General features: G+C 47.4%; 1 protein-coding gene across 2 annotated transcripts in view; it reads left to right on the forward strand.

The window, feature by feature from the left end:
* SLC24A3 (solute carrier family 24 member 3) overlaps positions 1-12,316 on the forward strand; it is a 490,476-nt gene that overhangs the window by 348,074 nt on the left and 130,086 nt on the right. For both annotated transcript variants that reach the window (XM_045445435.1, XM_045445436.1), the window contains exons 4-6: positions 2,350-2,424; positions 5,801-5,885; positions 6,260-6,363. In XM_045445435.1, coding sequence (XP_045301391.1) covers positions 2,350-2,424; positions 5,801-5,885; positions 6,260-6,363 — 264 coding nt within the window. The remainder of the gene's footprint in view (positions 1-2,349; positions 2,425-5,800; positions 5,886-6,259; positions 6,364-12,316) is intronic.

Here is a 12,316-nt window from a genome sequence, read left to right on the forward strand (position 1 = left end):
CTGCAAAATTCACACAAGAAATACAAATTCAAGGTGGACATATCAGAAAATATAGATAGGAATTATAAAAACAGAGTCATACCAACAGAGGGAAAAACTACTTTAATGTGTGGTGTTACAAACTCTTACATGCAAATATACTTGCACAAGTGTGTGCGTGTGTGTGTGTGTGTGTATGCCTTAACGCATAGATAATAACAAAAAAGATTGTACACATTATTTTATAATATTTCTCATTTAGCAGTGTATAGTAAATGCCTTTTCTTGTCATTAACTGTGGACTTAAATCATCTCTTTTAACAGGATTTCATCGATTGATGAACCATGGTTTATATAACCCATCTCCTGTGGTATATTGTGTTGGGTTTTGATAATTTATTATAGGCAGCACTTTGGAATGAATATGTTTTCATTCACTCGTCTGATAATTCCACAGAATCCAGTGTTAAGATGTTTTTTAGAATCTTGCAGTCTGGTTGGAGAGCCCAAACACCTATGTGTGAAAAGGAAAAATGAGTTCATAAAGAGGGGGAGGGATGGCTAAATTGGTGCCACAGACAAGAGTCAGAGGCCAGAGAGATCATTTCATGCTCGGGCTGCTACAAAAAGCTTCATGAAGGACAGCTGTAAGTGACAGAAATCCCGTTCAAGTCATCATAAGTGTAAAAGGCATGTTATTAGTTCATGAAATTGGAAAGTCCACCTCGATTTCAGGGGTGAGCTGGGTCCAGGGTTCATGGGGTGTCTTTGAACACCATTTTGTGCGTGTGTCTGTGTGTGTGTGTCTGTGTGTGTGTGTCAGTCTGTCTGTCCCATCTCTTGGTTGGGCTTCTTACTGTATGAACTACATTCTCCGGCAAGCTCCCTCTGTATGGCAGCTGCCTCCGGACTCGGGCAGTGTTTGTATCTCATAAGCAGAGAGCCCCCCTCTTCCAGCTTCTCTGTCAGTCCCTCATTGGCCCCCTTGCAGACCTTTTGCTCACCCACTACTGCATGACAGAAAATGGGGTGTCCTGGTGGCTAGCCTGGGTCATGTGCCTGCGCCCTGTGCTAATGGGTATGGGGAATGTGTGACTGAAGGTCTGTGCAGTGGAGCAATTCTCAAAAGGAAAAGATGTTGAGAGATAAAAACATGAAAGCATGTCACTGCTGAGGATGCTGGAACTTGAAAGATGAGCAGCTATACCCATTTGATGCTTTGGGCTGCAAGTAACAGGAAAACTTCCAAATCAAACTGGCCGAAATGCTCTATTACAAAATCTGGAGGCAGGTATGCTTTAGTACCACATGCTCAACAACTTGGTAATGCCATGAAGTTGAATCAGGGTCAACTTCCTTTCAAGTCCCATTTCCCTCAATATGGCTGCCAGGGAGCAACCAGGACCCCCAGCCCATAACCAGCGCCAGAGGGTGAAAAATGGATGCCACCGGCAAGGACTATAAAACCTTTCCTACAATTTCATTGGATCAGCCCAGGTTACATGTCCGCTCCTGAACCAGTAGCCATCAGAAGGGTGGGGTCACCTTCCCATGGGTTATGGTGGATATTGGGATGAAATTGGGGTCCCATTAGAAAGGAGTGGAGGATGGATGCTAGGTGGTCAACCAATGATGGAATCCAAATAAAATTTCATCAATTAGAGAGGAAACTTGGGGTTAAATGGGTGATTTATGCCCCGGAGGTTAGAATTCCAGGGTGTTCCCTGGTTTTTGCTGACAGGAAGCAAGATTGTGGAGCCTGTCCTGTAGGAAACAGCAGAGTGAATGACCTCAGTTAGAAGTATTCATGTGTTTATTCCTTCATTGCACATATATTTTTTGAGCACCTGCTATGCGCCAGGCCCTGTGCCCTGTATTGGGGACAAATAAGACAGGTAAAGTTTATATCCTTGTGGACTTCTAGTGAGGGAGACAGACAATAAACAAATTAATTTAACATACAATATGTCATGAAAAATCAGGATAAGGTGAATAGAGAGAAATGGGAGGGAGGGGAGTCCAAGGCCTCTTGCTTAGGTTGACATTGAACCAGGGACTTGAAGGACATGATGGAATGAGCCAAGGTCATCTGAGGGAAGTGTGTTTGGGGCAGAGGGAACAGCAGGTGCAAAGGCCCTGAGGCAGTCATCCATAGTACATTTGGTGGGCAAGGAAGAGAGTGGTAGATGATGAGGTCAGAGAGGAGCGGTGATATCATGGAGGGTCCCCCAAGCACTACAGTTTTTGTACTTTGAGTAAGATGTTGAGTCCATGATGTCAGAGAGTGTTATTGATGTAGAGGGTGTCCAGACCCTCACCCCGTGGCTCTGCTTTGACTCTGACTTTAACCCCTTTTTTCCTCTCTTCCAGGCCATGTACATGTTTTACGCACTGGCCATTGTGTGTGATGACTTCTTTGTCCCCTCCTTGGAAAAGATCTGTGAGGTACGTGCCCTGTATTCTGAGCATGTCTGAGTAGGTCATCTAACAGTGTTGCTCCAGCCTCCTTCAACAAGGTCCTGGGAAACCCTCCTGGCACCCCCGCCCCCGGAGGGGGGAACACCAGGCATCAGCATGCTTCTGAGCAATGAACAGTATTAGCCCAAAAGCTCCAACAGCCTGCTTAAAATGTCAGGGTACCGACCCGTAGTTGGCCTTTAACCCAAACGACCAGCACTCCCTGCTCCTTTTAGAGGCAACTCATGGTGCTATTTGTGTTCGACTTTGCCTGTTTTCTTTTCCACTTTTTTAAAGCATATTTATTTATTTTGAGAGAGAGAGAGAGAGTGCAAGCATGGGAGAGGCAGGGAGAGAGAGAGAGAGCAGAGCCTGATACAGGGCTTGAACTCCCAAACCATGAGGTTACGACCTGAGCTGAAATCAAGAGTCAGACGCTTAACCAGCTGAGCCACCCCGGTGCCCCTTCTTTTCCTCTTTTAAATCCTGCTCTTCCTTTCTCCTTCTGTGCCCCTCATCTTCCTCTCCTCAGTTTCCTTCTGCTCCCATGACTCTCTCTTGTGGGGTCCTCACAGTGTGCTAAATCTTCATCTACACCCCTCCATGACCCTTCCTCTCTGCACATGTACAGAAATGCTCCAAGCAGAGACCCAAAAAGCGAGAAGATGAAAGAACTGGCCACAGAGAAAAGGAAAGGGACTCTGTTCGAAATCAGCCCAGTGAACACCAGGTTGAAGACCAAGTTAAATCCCGTTCATCAGAAGATATTCAGCGTATTTAGAACACTTTCATTCTCTCTCCTCTTTCATTTCCTTGTCTGTTCTGAAATGTAGTTTCCTTTATCTGGAAGCTTTCCACTTTATTTTATTTTTAATTCAGAATCCTGTTTTCAGAAAGGATCTCTCCCAGACACACCTCCCATCTGGGACTCGTTTCTTCATGTCGTTCTCAGATTTTGTCATCCTTCCCCTTCCCTTCCCGCCCGTGTGTCTGATTCATTAGTTCTTGGAGGGGGGGGGAGGGGGGCAGCAGAGGACACAAGTTGCATTTCTGTTAAGTTCCCAGGTGGATGCTGAGGCTGTTGGTCCAGAAACCACACTTTGAGACCAATAACTTAAGTAGTTTCTTCTACATCCTGGAAGTCTCTTTGGTTTTTGTACTGAATAAATAAATAAATAAATAAATAAATAAATAAATAAATAAATAAAAGAGAATCTTTCCACAGGAACCCTGGAGGGGCCCTGGGAGTGGTTCCTTTATTCGGTGGAAGTAGAAGGAAATGATAAGGTTGCATCTTAGGTGGACAGAGGGCACATGTGGAAGTCCTTTGTCCAAAGTGATGTAACCGGAATACAGGTCACCTTACGTAGCAGGAGAGGAAGCGCACCTGTAACTGGGGTCATTTGTGATCTCTGAAATACCACCGCTTGGTGCTCTATTCATTATGCACAGAAGAGTAGTCTCTTTCCCACATGACCTTTTTTTATAGCAGATTTAAGAGCCTGTTCTAGAAATGTACATATTCTTGTCAGCATGTTGTCTACTCAGGAGAGATGAAATCCATAGCGCTGGCAAGCACACCCCCTGGGGAAGGAAATGAGATGAAATACAGCATGGTCCTTGCCATCCACGGGCTGTGGGGTGCAGAGCAGCTCCAGGGTGACACAAACCGGGAGTGCTGGAGGAAGTGCTGGGAAGTTGGAAAGTACAGAGAGAGGAAAGGGGAGGGGGAGCTTGATTGGGCCACGGGGGTCAGGAAAGGGCTTGTGCAGGGAGCAGTACTGGAGCAGCCCTTGGAGGGATTTTTCACATTTGGAGGCAACACCTTTCAAGGAAGGATTTGTGCAAAGAAGAGTCTGAGCCCCAGGACCAAGAGAGGAGAGCCCAGGGCTGGAATCGGCACATGGGGAATCCTGAGGAATGTGAGGCTGGGGCATCAATAGTTACCAGGGCTCAGGAGGGAGCTGGGAAGGCTTTTGATAGATAGAGGCATCCAGAGGCAGAAGATCTCGCACCCCTAGCTGATGATTCTAAGCATCCAGAGACATGTTGCCAGGGCCCAGGTGAATTAGGGATAAAAGAGAGGGAGATGGAAGGAGACCTGGAGGAAGACGCAAACTCAGTGGATGAGAGAGACAGGAACCGGAGGTGAGCTCAAGGTGTGGACTCCACAGTTAATGCCCCAGCAGGGGCTCTGAGCTGGAATGGACACAGCAGTACCAGGCTCAGGCTCATGGCAAGTCTTGGCAGACCACCACGTGGCGTGAGCTCTGTGTTAGGTTACTTTCTGGAACTCCCTGCCTTGGGGACTCACCTGCACCCCTCACAGCCACACCTTTCAGCTTGAGGTATCAGTACCTCCATCTTATAGTCTTCTCAGAACCCCATGTGCGGCGGAGCTGTTCAGTCCTGAGCGAGGGATCCCCAGGATTCCAGATCACAGTGCTCCATTAGGGCCCCTACTGCAGCCTGTTGCTGGCCAGTGGAGCCAGTGGCCTAGGCCGAGCCCATGCTGCCCCTCCATGGCTGAGCAGGGAAGTGCAGCTGTCCGTGCCGGTGCGAAGAGGGACTGACTAGCATCTCCTAGCTGGGACCCAAGAGAGAACTGGCTATTTACTGACAGCCAGCCGCTAACATTCTGGGTCATGATGGAATGCAGAAAGGCTAAACCAGCCTCTAATATATATTTTTCTTGTCTTCTTGCAAATCACTTTTTGGATTAACAGACAGTGATTGTATAGGACATCTTGGCAGGGTATCATTCTTCCCACCCAGCCTCAACGCCACCCCGCATTCTCCCTACCTCAGGGCTTCAAGACTGCATTAATGATGAAGGATGGGTTTCAGGAGGGTGACCCCTCCACCCCCAAAGCTGCTGTATCCTTCTAGAATCAAGACTTGCAAGCTGATTTGCATGAGCCTCATTTTAGCCCGAGAAAGGCATGGTATTGAAACAAATCAATTTTTTGCATAAAAATGTGGATTTGGCCATCTCTTAAGCAATAAAGATACTTGGCAACATGGTGGGAGGTGGGTGGCATACCCTTTAGAAAGGAGGCAGATGCCCACCATACCTCACATCAGCCCACCCTATACCCCCTGTTACTTGCACAGAACTGGGGGCTTCTAGGTTAGAAATTCTTAGATCTTGTCAAGAGCCTTTAACTCACAGAAACATGCAGCCCCCTCCCTCATCCTGTCCCCTTGAGGAGGACGGCCAGGTGTGGCCCAGCAGGGGATGTGCAGGAAAGACCAAGCTCAGGATGGATGGGAGGACCTGAGCTTGAGACCTTGGGAGTCATTGGTGGCCTCTGTTACCAGGGGAATCCCGACTCATCTCTGCTTTGTCCTTGCTCCTCTGTAGCGCCTGCACCTCAGTGAAGATGTAGCTGGAGCCACGTTCATGGCAGCAGGGAGTTCGGCCCCAGAGCTGTTCACATCCGTCATAGGTAGGTGATGACCCAGGGACATCTCAGCCCTGCCTTCTCTTAAGGACAAGGGCTGTGGGGACAGACAGCCTTCCAGTGGGTTGGCTAATAAGAGATAAGAATCTCAAGACCCCAAGGAGCAGAACACCCCCTTCCCACCCACTGTGTTTGCTGTTATTTTTTTGAAGTGATGCTTTCACTTTGCATGAAGGTGTCCCAGATCCTGTGGCAATGGGCCTGTGGAAGAGTCTCTAATGCAGATTTTAAAACTCTTTCCCCCCCTTGGCTATTTTCTGTGGACCCTGAGAACAGTCTAGCACTTCTGAAAACTCTCCCACACCCACATCAGAATTGAACCAGCCACAACAGCCAGGCTGACATCAGGTCTCTTTCAGGGGTCTTCATCACCAAGGGTGACGTGGGAGTTGGGACCATCGTGGGCTCTGCAGTGTTCAATATCCTGTGCATCATTGGTGTCTGCGGGCTCTTTGCTGGGCAGGTAAGACTGACAGCAGAAGGTGGCATGGGGTTGGAGGGGACAGCACGGAGGCGAGGCACGGGCCTGTCTTGCTGGAGCACCACCAACACAGGGGCCAGTGGTCTCGGGCAGCAGTAACGTTGGGTCTCATGCCAGGAGGCTGGCCCAACTTGAACTGGAAAGTGTCAGGCATCATTATTTGGTCTCCATGTTGATGGAGTAGAGAGCACCCAGATCCACATAAGTAATTAACTAGCCTGAAGGTGCAGGCTACAAATCTGAACGTGTCAAACTCATTTTGAATGTCACGATCTGAACTGGAATGACCTAAAACAATTTAAGATATGGCTTTGACTCCATGGCAATAGAGTAAATAAGAGTGGGGGAAGGGAGAGAGAGAGACAGAGACGGGAAATGATAGTTTTTTTTCTGCTAAAACCATTTACTGTCATCATAGCATAGGACAGTTTTGCTATAGCCATCAAGCAGTTTATTTACATGTTGACTTAGCTTGCTTTTGGTGTCACAAGGGGCTTTGCATGCCTGCATTTTATCTTTGGAGACTGTTCCACTCCAGGGAGTGTCATGGGGTCTGGTATCTGTTTTGGAAAGCCTTGGGAAGACACCCAAGAAGTCAGCCAAGTGCGAGGCTCTCTGGCAGTTGGGACAGTGCCACAGCTCCCAAGGGTCTGCCAGCTTCGCTGTCCTAGTTCCCTCCTAGGAATTTTGTTCAGGAACAGCACGATCCTGAGCTCTGCCCAAACACACTTTAAACATCTTCTAGGAAAAGCACCTTCGAGAAGCCCATTGATGGCACTCTGCTTGCAATATTGAGGAGCTTGGTGATGCTAACCAGCTGCCTCACTGTGGGGGCCACAGGCTCTACTGGAGGTGGTGGGCTGGTTTGAAGGGCTAAGGAACACTCCTTTGAACCTTCTTTCACACCCTTTTTGAGGCCCCTCTGTTGTCTAGTCAGACGGCCAGGGGCTCCCACCCTGCCCATCTCTCTAATGCAGAGTGGAGAGCCTCTGCAGGAGGCCCATGGCACAGCATTGCTGTTCTCCACTGCCTGTTTCTAACTGCCGTCATTTCATGCCAATGATTTGTCCAGGTTGCCTAGTGGGCTTGCTGCTTGTGGGTGACAGTCAGAGGGACACGTCAATCTCATCAGGAATTAGCTCCAGAGCCCCCAAGTGAAGGGTACTTCTGGAGCTCCTGGACAGCTGTGTCCACACGTGGTGATTGAGCTCTCCCCAACTTGATAGACTGACGTGTTCTTTTTTCTCATCCTTTTGATCCATCATGTCTGACCTTAGATTCTGTGGACCCACAATATGATGCTTTTTAGACCTCTTATAAATATAGTTAGTGCAAAAAAAAAAATCACCCAAAACAAAAAAAACGAGTCTCCATCCATGCCTTCAGTGCTGTTTGCACTTCCCTGGATCTCGTCTGTGTCCGCCGTCTTCTTGTTGCCCTCCGGAGATGAATAGTCACATCCTGCAGAAGAAGCTGTTGCCATTCACACTCTCTTAATTAGCATTGTCACCATTAGCAGTATGATCATTAGGCTGGCCGTTATTCGTGTTGTCATTAGTTCATTAGTCATTTGTACCTGCCGCCTGATGGAAAGGCAAGCCCAAAGGGGGAGAAGCAACGTAAAGAAATGAAACAAGTGACTAGGAAGTATCTAGTAAATGCCATGCAACTAATTACATATGAAGTGGCTTGGATTCACTTGTATTCATAATTTATTAGCAATGCAGTTAATCACTGGCTTGGTTAGGATGCCTGCTTAGAAGGCAGATTGCTTCCTGTACTTTAGCATGTGCTGGTATCAGTCGCTTTACTCCCTCTGGAAGGTCTTTGCCAAGCTCGTCTCACAACCCTGCACCATCATGGAGAGAAGAACCCACCACAACCTTGTAGCCCACATGATGATACTGGGTGCTGGCACCTCCTTCTGCTTTTTCTTGTCTCCTGCCCACTTGGAGGTTGCCGAGACAATCCACCTCTCTTCCTCAGGAGTTTGTGGAGTCCCTGAAGTCTTTGCAGAGGGAGAAGCATTCTGTTTTAGAAAGAACGTGGGCCCAGGAACAGGACTGGCCAGGGTTTGAATCCTGACACTGCCATTTGCTGGCTGTAAAATCTTGGAGAAGTGACTTTATCGCTCCTCTGAGCCTGTTTTCAAATCTATGGAGAGGGTGGGTGTAAGCCCACCTACCACCTAGCATCACCATAAGGATGAAACGTTAACATGTTCATCATTAAGCAGGAGTCGGCCCACATGGTAAATGCTCAATAAAAGACACCATTATCGGCTCTCAAAAGAATAACAATCCATGGGGTCCTCACCTCCAAATCCCACCTTACGTCACTGTGATAATTTGGCTGAGAAGTTGATGGGATCAACTAACTAGTGGAACAGCCATGGGATACCAGGTAGGGAAGGAAGGGAAGGTCAAGGAGAAGGTCTTCTACACGAAAACCAAAATGAAGAGATGTTGATCAAAGAACGATCTCAGAGGACTGGTCCTCGTCTCTGTGCTGTCTGATCAGCGGGAGGGAAAGAAAAACTGTGAGAAATGAACATTCCCTTGCATATTGAGAAACAAACATTCCCAGGTGATGCAGCCAGTGCAGCAGAACATTACAGCAAGTGTTGGATATTGGGGATTGAACTGATTAATAAATCCAGTCATGGGTCTCACTTAGCATGGTTATTTATGTGGCTCCACACTTTCATTTGGCTGGGAGAACTCCCCGCCAGTGCCCGTGGGCCTCTCTCTAATGTATTCCGGCCTGAAGGGCTGCTCATGACCAAGTCTGTTACTCCTCTGAAATCCAAGTAATTAAGCAGTAAGGTTTGAGTTCCTGTCTCAATTAGGGTTCTGATGAATTCGATGTAATTAAATGTCTGCCGTATTTGCAGTTTGCAAACATACCCAGTGCTTTGGTGTTCGCCTAAGGTGCTTTTGGGAGTTTTGTGGGACAAGAGGAAAATTGCTTCTGCGAGAGTGGTTTATAGAGCGGTTGTTGGCATCCCCACAAGACATTTACAGGGCTGTGGTCCTACAAGTTTTCTTTATTTAAAAACAAAACATAATGAGAGCGAGAACACTAAGCTCTGGATGCAACATACTAATGCATTTTGCATATTGTGTTGCAAGAACTTCATGCCAGTTTTGTGAAACAATGTACTTATGAATTTAAATCCACCATCCGGAGCATGTTAGGCTTTAAAGACAAAACCACAGAGAGTAAACAGTTTAAGTGCATCCCAAATTAGGACGCTCATATTCCGGTTATTCCAGGCTGGCACATGGCTCCGGTTTATAATAAAGAATTCCAGCATCAGCCCTCCTTGTATTCTTGAAGTGTGCCTGCTGTTCTCCGGCAAGGTCCATCTAACCTTCTCTGATTTCACCTTTCTCTGTTAACGCCCTGTCCATGCTGGCCCCTACACGCAAACCCGAGCAGCACCCAGAGGTTGCACATTTGACTTGACACTTGCCTTCAGTTGGGTTTCTGCAGGAGAATCTGAGCAGTGATTCAAAGGCAGGTAGTTTATCTGAAAGGGGATCCCAGGACATGCCAGACAGGAGGAAGTGAGACCAAGAAGACAAAGTAGCCAAGGAAAGTGTGTTACCAAGTAAGTTACCACTGTGAGCAGCTGGGATTTACTTCTGGGGGAATGGACGACTGTATAGAACACAGGTCCCTGAGGTATCCAACCCAAGGGGGAGGGAGCTGGGGCATTTATCCACCAACCTCCGCCAGTCGTTGGTAAAGACTGCTCCTGCTGGACATGGGCAGGATGGACTTTGGAGCCCAGGGAAAACCCCCAAGCTAAGAGGCCTAGAGGCTGGGCCCTAGAAGGACCCAAAATGGTAAAAGTAGGGAGACAGGAGTGAACTCATAAAGCATTTGCTACAAATTTGACTAAGCCTTTAAAAATAAACCACCTGCAGGGTCTCATTCTCAGCTCCCCTGGATGAAACACAAGCTTTAGCATTAGGCTGACTATTAAGAGTTCAAGGCCAGGACATCCTGCATTTAGGGAATTTCCTCTAGTGTTAAAAATAACAACTACCATTCTAGGTACTTGCTGCTTCCAGTTAGGACGCAGAAGGCCTTAGCTCCCATGGGAACACCAAAAGGCAGTCTGGATAATACAAAAATCATACTTGTATATAGGATATCAGAGAATAATGGAGGCAGGAGAGACTTGATGAACTGTTTTCCAGAGAGAGGAGCCCTTTGTAAGGGAGCTGAGTCCTGGCAGGTCTGGATGCAGGGAGGACAGACGGCTGTGAAGATCCAGAACTTTGCCGGGTGGAGATAAGCCAACTGAGCTACTGGCAGTGCCGGAGACAGCTGGGATGTCCTGGAGTTTGTCACATACGAAGACTGTCACAAACAGTAATAATTTGCTCGACGGAGGACACTGGTCCTCTCCACCCCACCCCAAATTTTCTGGGAAAACAGAAGTGAAGGCAGGACTGAGAAGCAGAAAGAAACCATCCTGTCTTCGCCGTCTCTCACATTCTCCCAATACCCGAAATCGAGGAATCCCAAATCCAACCCTGAGAACTAGGAGACTAGCCCTTCCTTCAAAAGCTGGGGGTGGGAGGTAGGGCAGACCACAGGTGGCCCACCACTCAGTCCCCATCAAATGAGATCTGAATAATCACCTCCTTGCTTTAGCTTACCAGTGAGAGCAGACATGAAATTTCTGGGAGGGGAAACATCAGTAGTATTCTTCAGTTCTCACCCTTCTTCTGTATTAATTTCCAGGATGCAATAATAAAATCCAAAGCCTGTAAGGAGGCAGGAATAGGGCTCATAACCATGGAAAGCAGCAGCAGAAACAAGCCACAGATGATACAGATACAAGAATTAGTAGAAAAGAATTTAAAACATCTATCTTAAATGGGGACAGATGGGAGAAATAAATGAATGGATGGGTAATTTCAGCAGAGAAATGGAAAAAAAAAATTAAAAACCCAGATCGAAACTGTTTATCAAAAAGAAAAGAAACCAATCCCAGCCATCATTTTTTAAGCGTGCAGGCACTACAATGTGCCTTATAAATATTCGTAGAAATACACCTGTGACATTTTAAGACTGTATTGTCCTCATTTACAGCAAGGAAGCAGGTACCCAGGTACAAGAGAGGCTACCTTGAGGTGGTGAAGTGTGGTTGGAGCCCAGATCTGCTGCCTGTAAAACCCATTCTCTCTCTTCATGGGGAGCCTAGGACTTAAAACTCCCAGATGTTGTTATTGCATTATTATGATGATTTCTAGCATTTATGTGTTCTTTAGAAGTGTGGAGTGTAGGAGCTGGGGGCAATGCAAAGAATGGACCTGTCAGCACAATGGTGATGGTCCGGGATGGGTGAGCCCAACCAGTACTCAGCTAGAAGCTTCTCTTATAATCAGATGGCATCATCTACCGCCTGACTTTCACTTTCACAAAACAGAGGATTCTAGCTAATAAACACAGTGAGAAGCCCACAGACCACCCTGGTTTACCCTGGGCACCTTGGTTTTTAGCTTATTGTTCTCTAGACAAAGCCCGACACATCTTATCATGTTCCAGTTCTGATTCCCCAAGAGGCTGGGGGACTGAGAACAGGGACTCAGGGCTGGGGGACTGAGGCTGAAACCCCCCTACACACACACACACATTCCTGAAAACAGGGGCTGGAGGTCTGTCATTTGCCCTAGAAAGGGAGATGAAAGTGCACGAGGGAGAATGAGTAGTCCATGGAGTACTCGAGGGTGCTGGTGAAGGCCTCACCTGAAGGCAGGATGCTTTAATATTTGATTCAGTGAGTAGGAGAGGAAAATTTGTGGGGCGGGAGTCACCACAAGTAGGGTCAGGTCTGTCTGGAGCAGTCACTGGATCTATCACATTCCAGTAAAATATGAGTTTCTCCCAGTGACACCTCCTGGCCACCTGCCTCAGG

The sequence above is a fragment of the Leopardus geoffroyi genome, chromosome A3 (genome assembly GCF_018350155.1).
Source record: "Leopardus geoffroyi isolate Oge1 chromosome A3, O.geoffroyi_Oge1_pat1.0, whole genome shotgun sequence".
NCBI lineage: Eukaryota > Metazoa > Chordata > Mammalia > Carnivora > Felidae > Leopardus > Leopardus geoffroyi.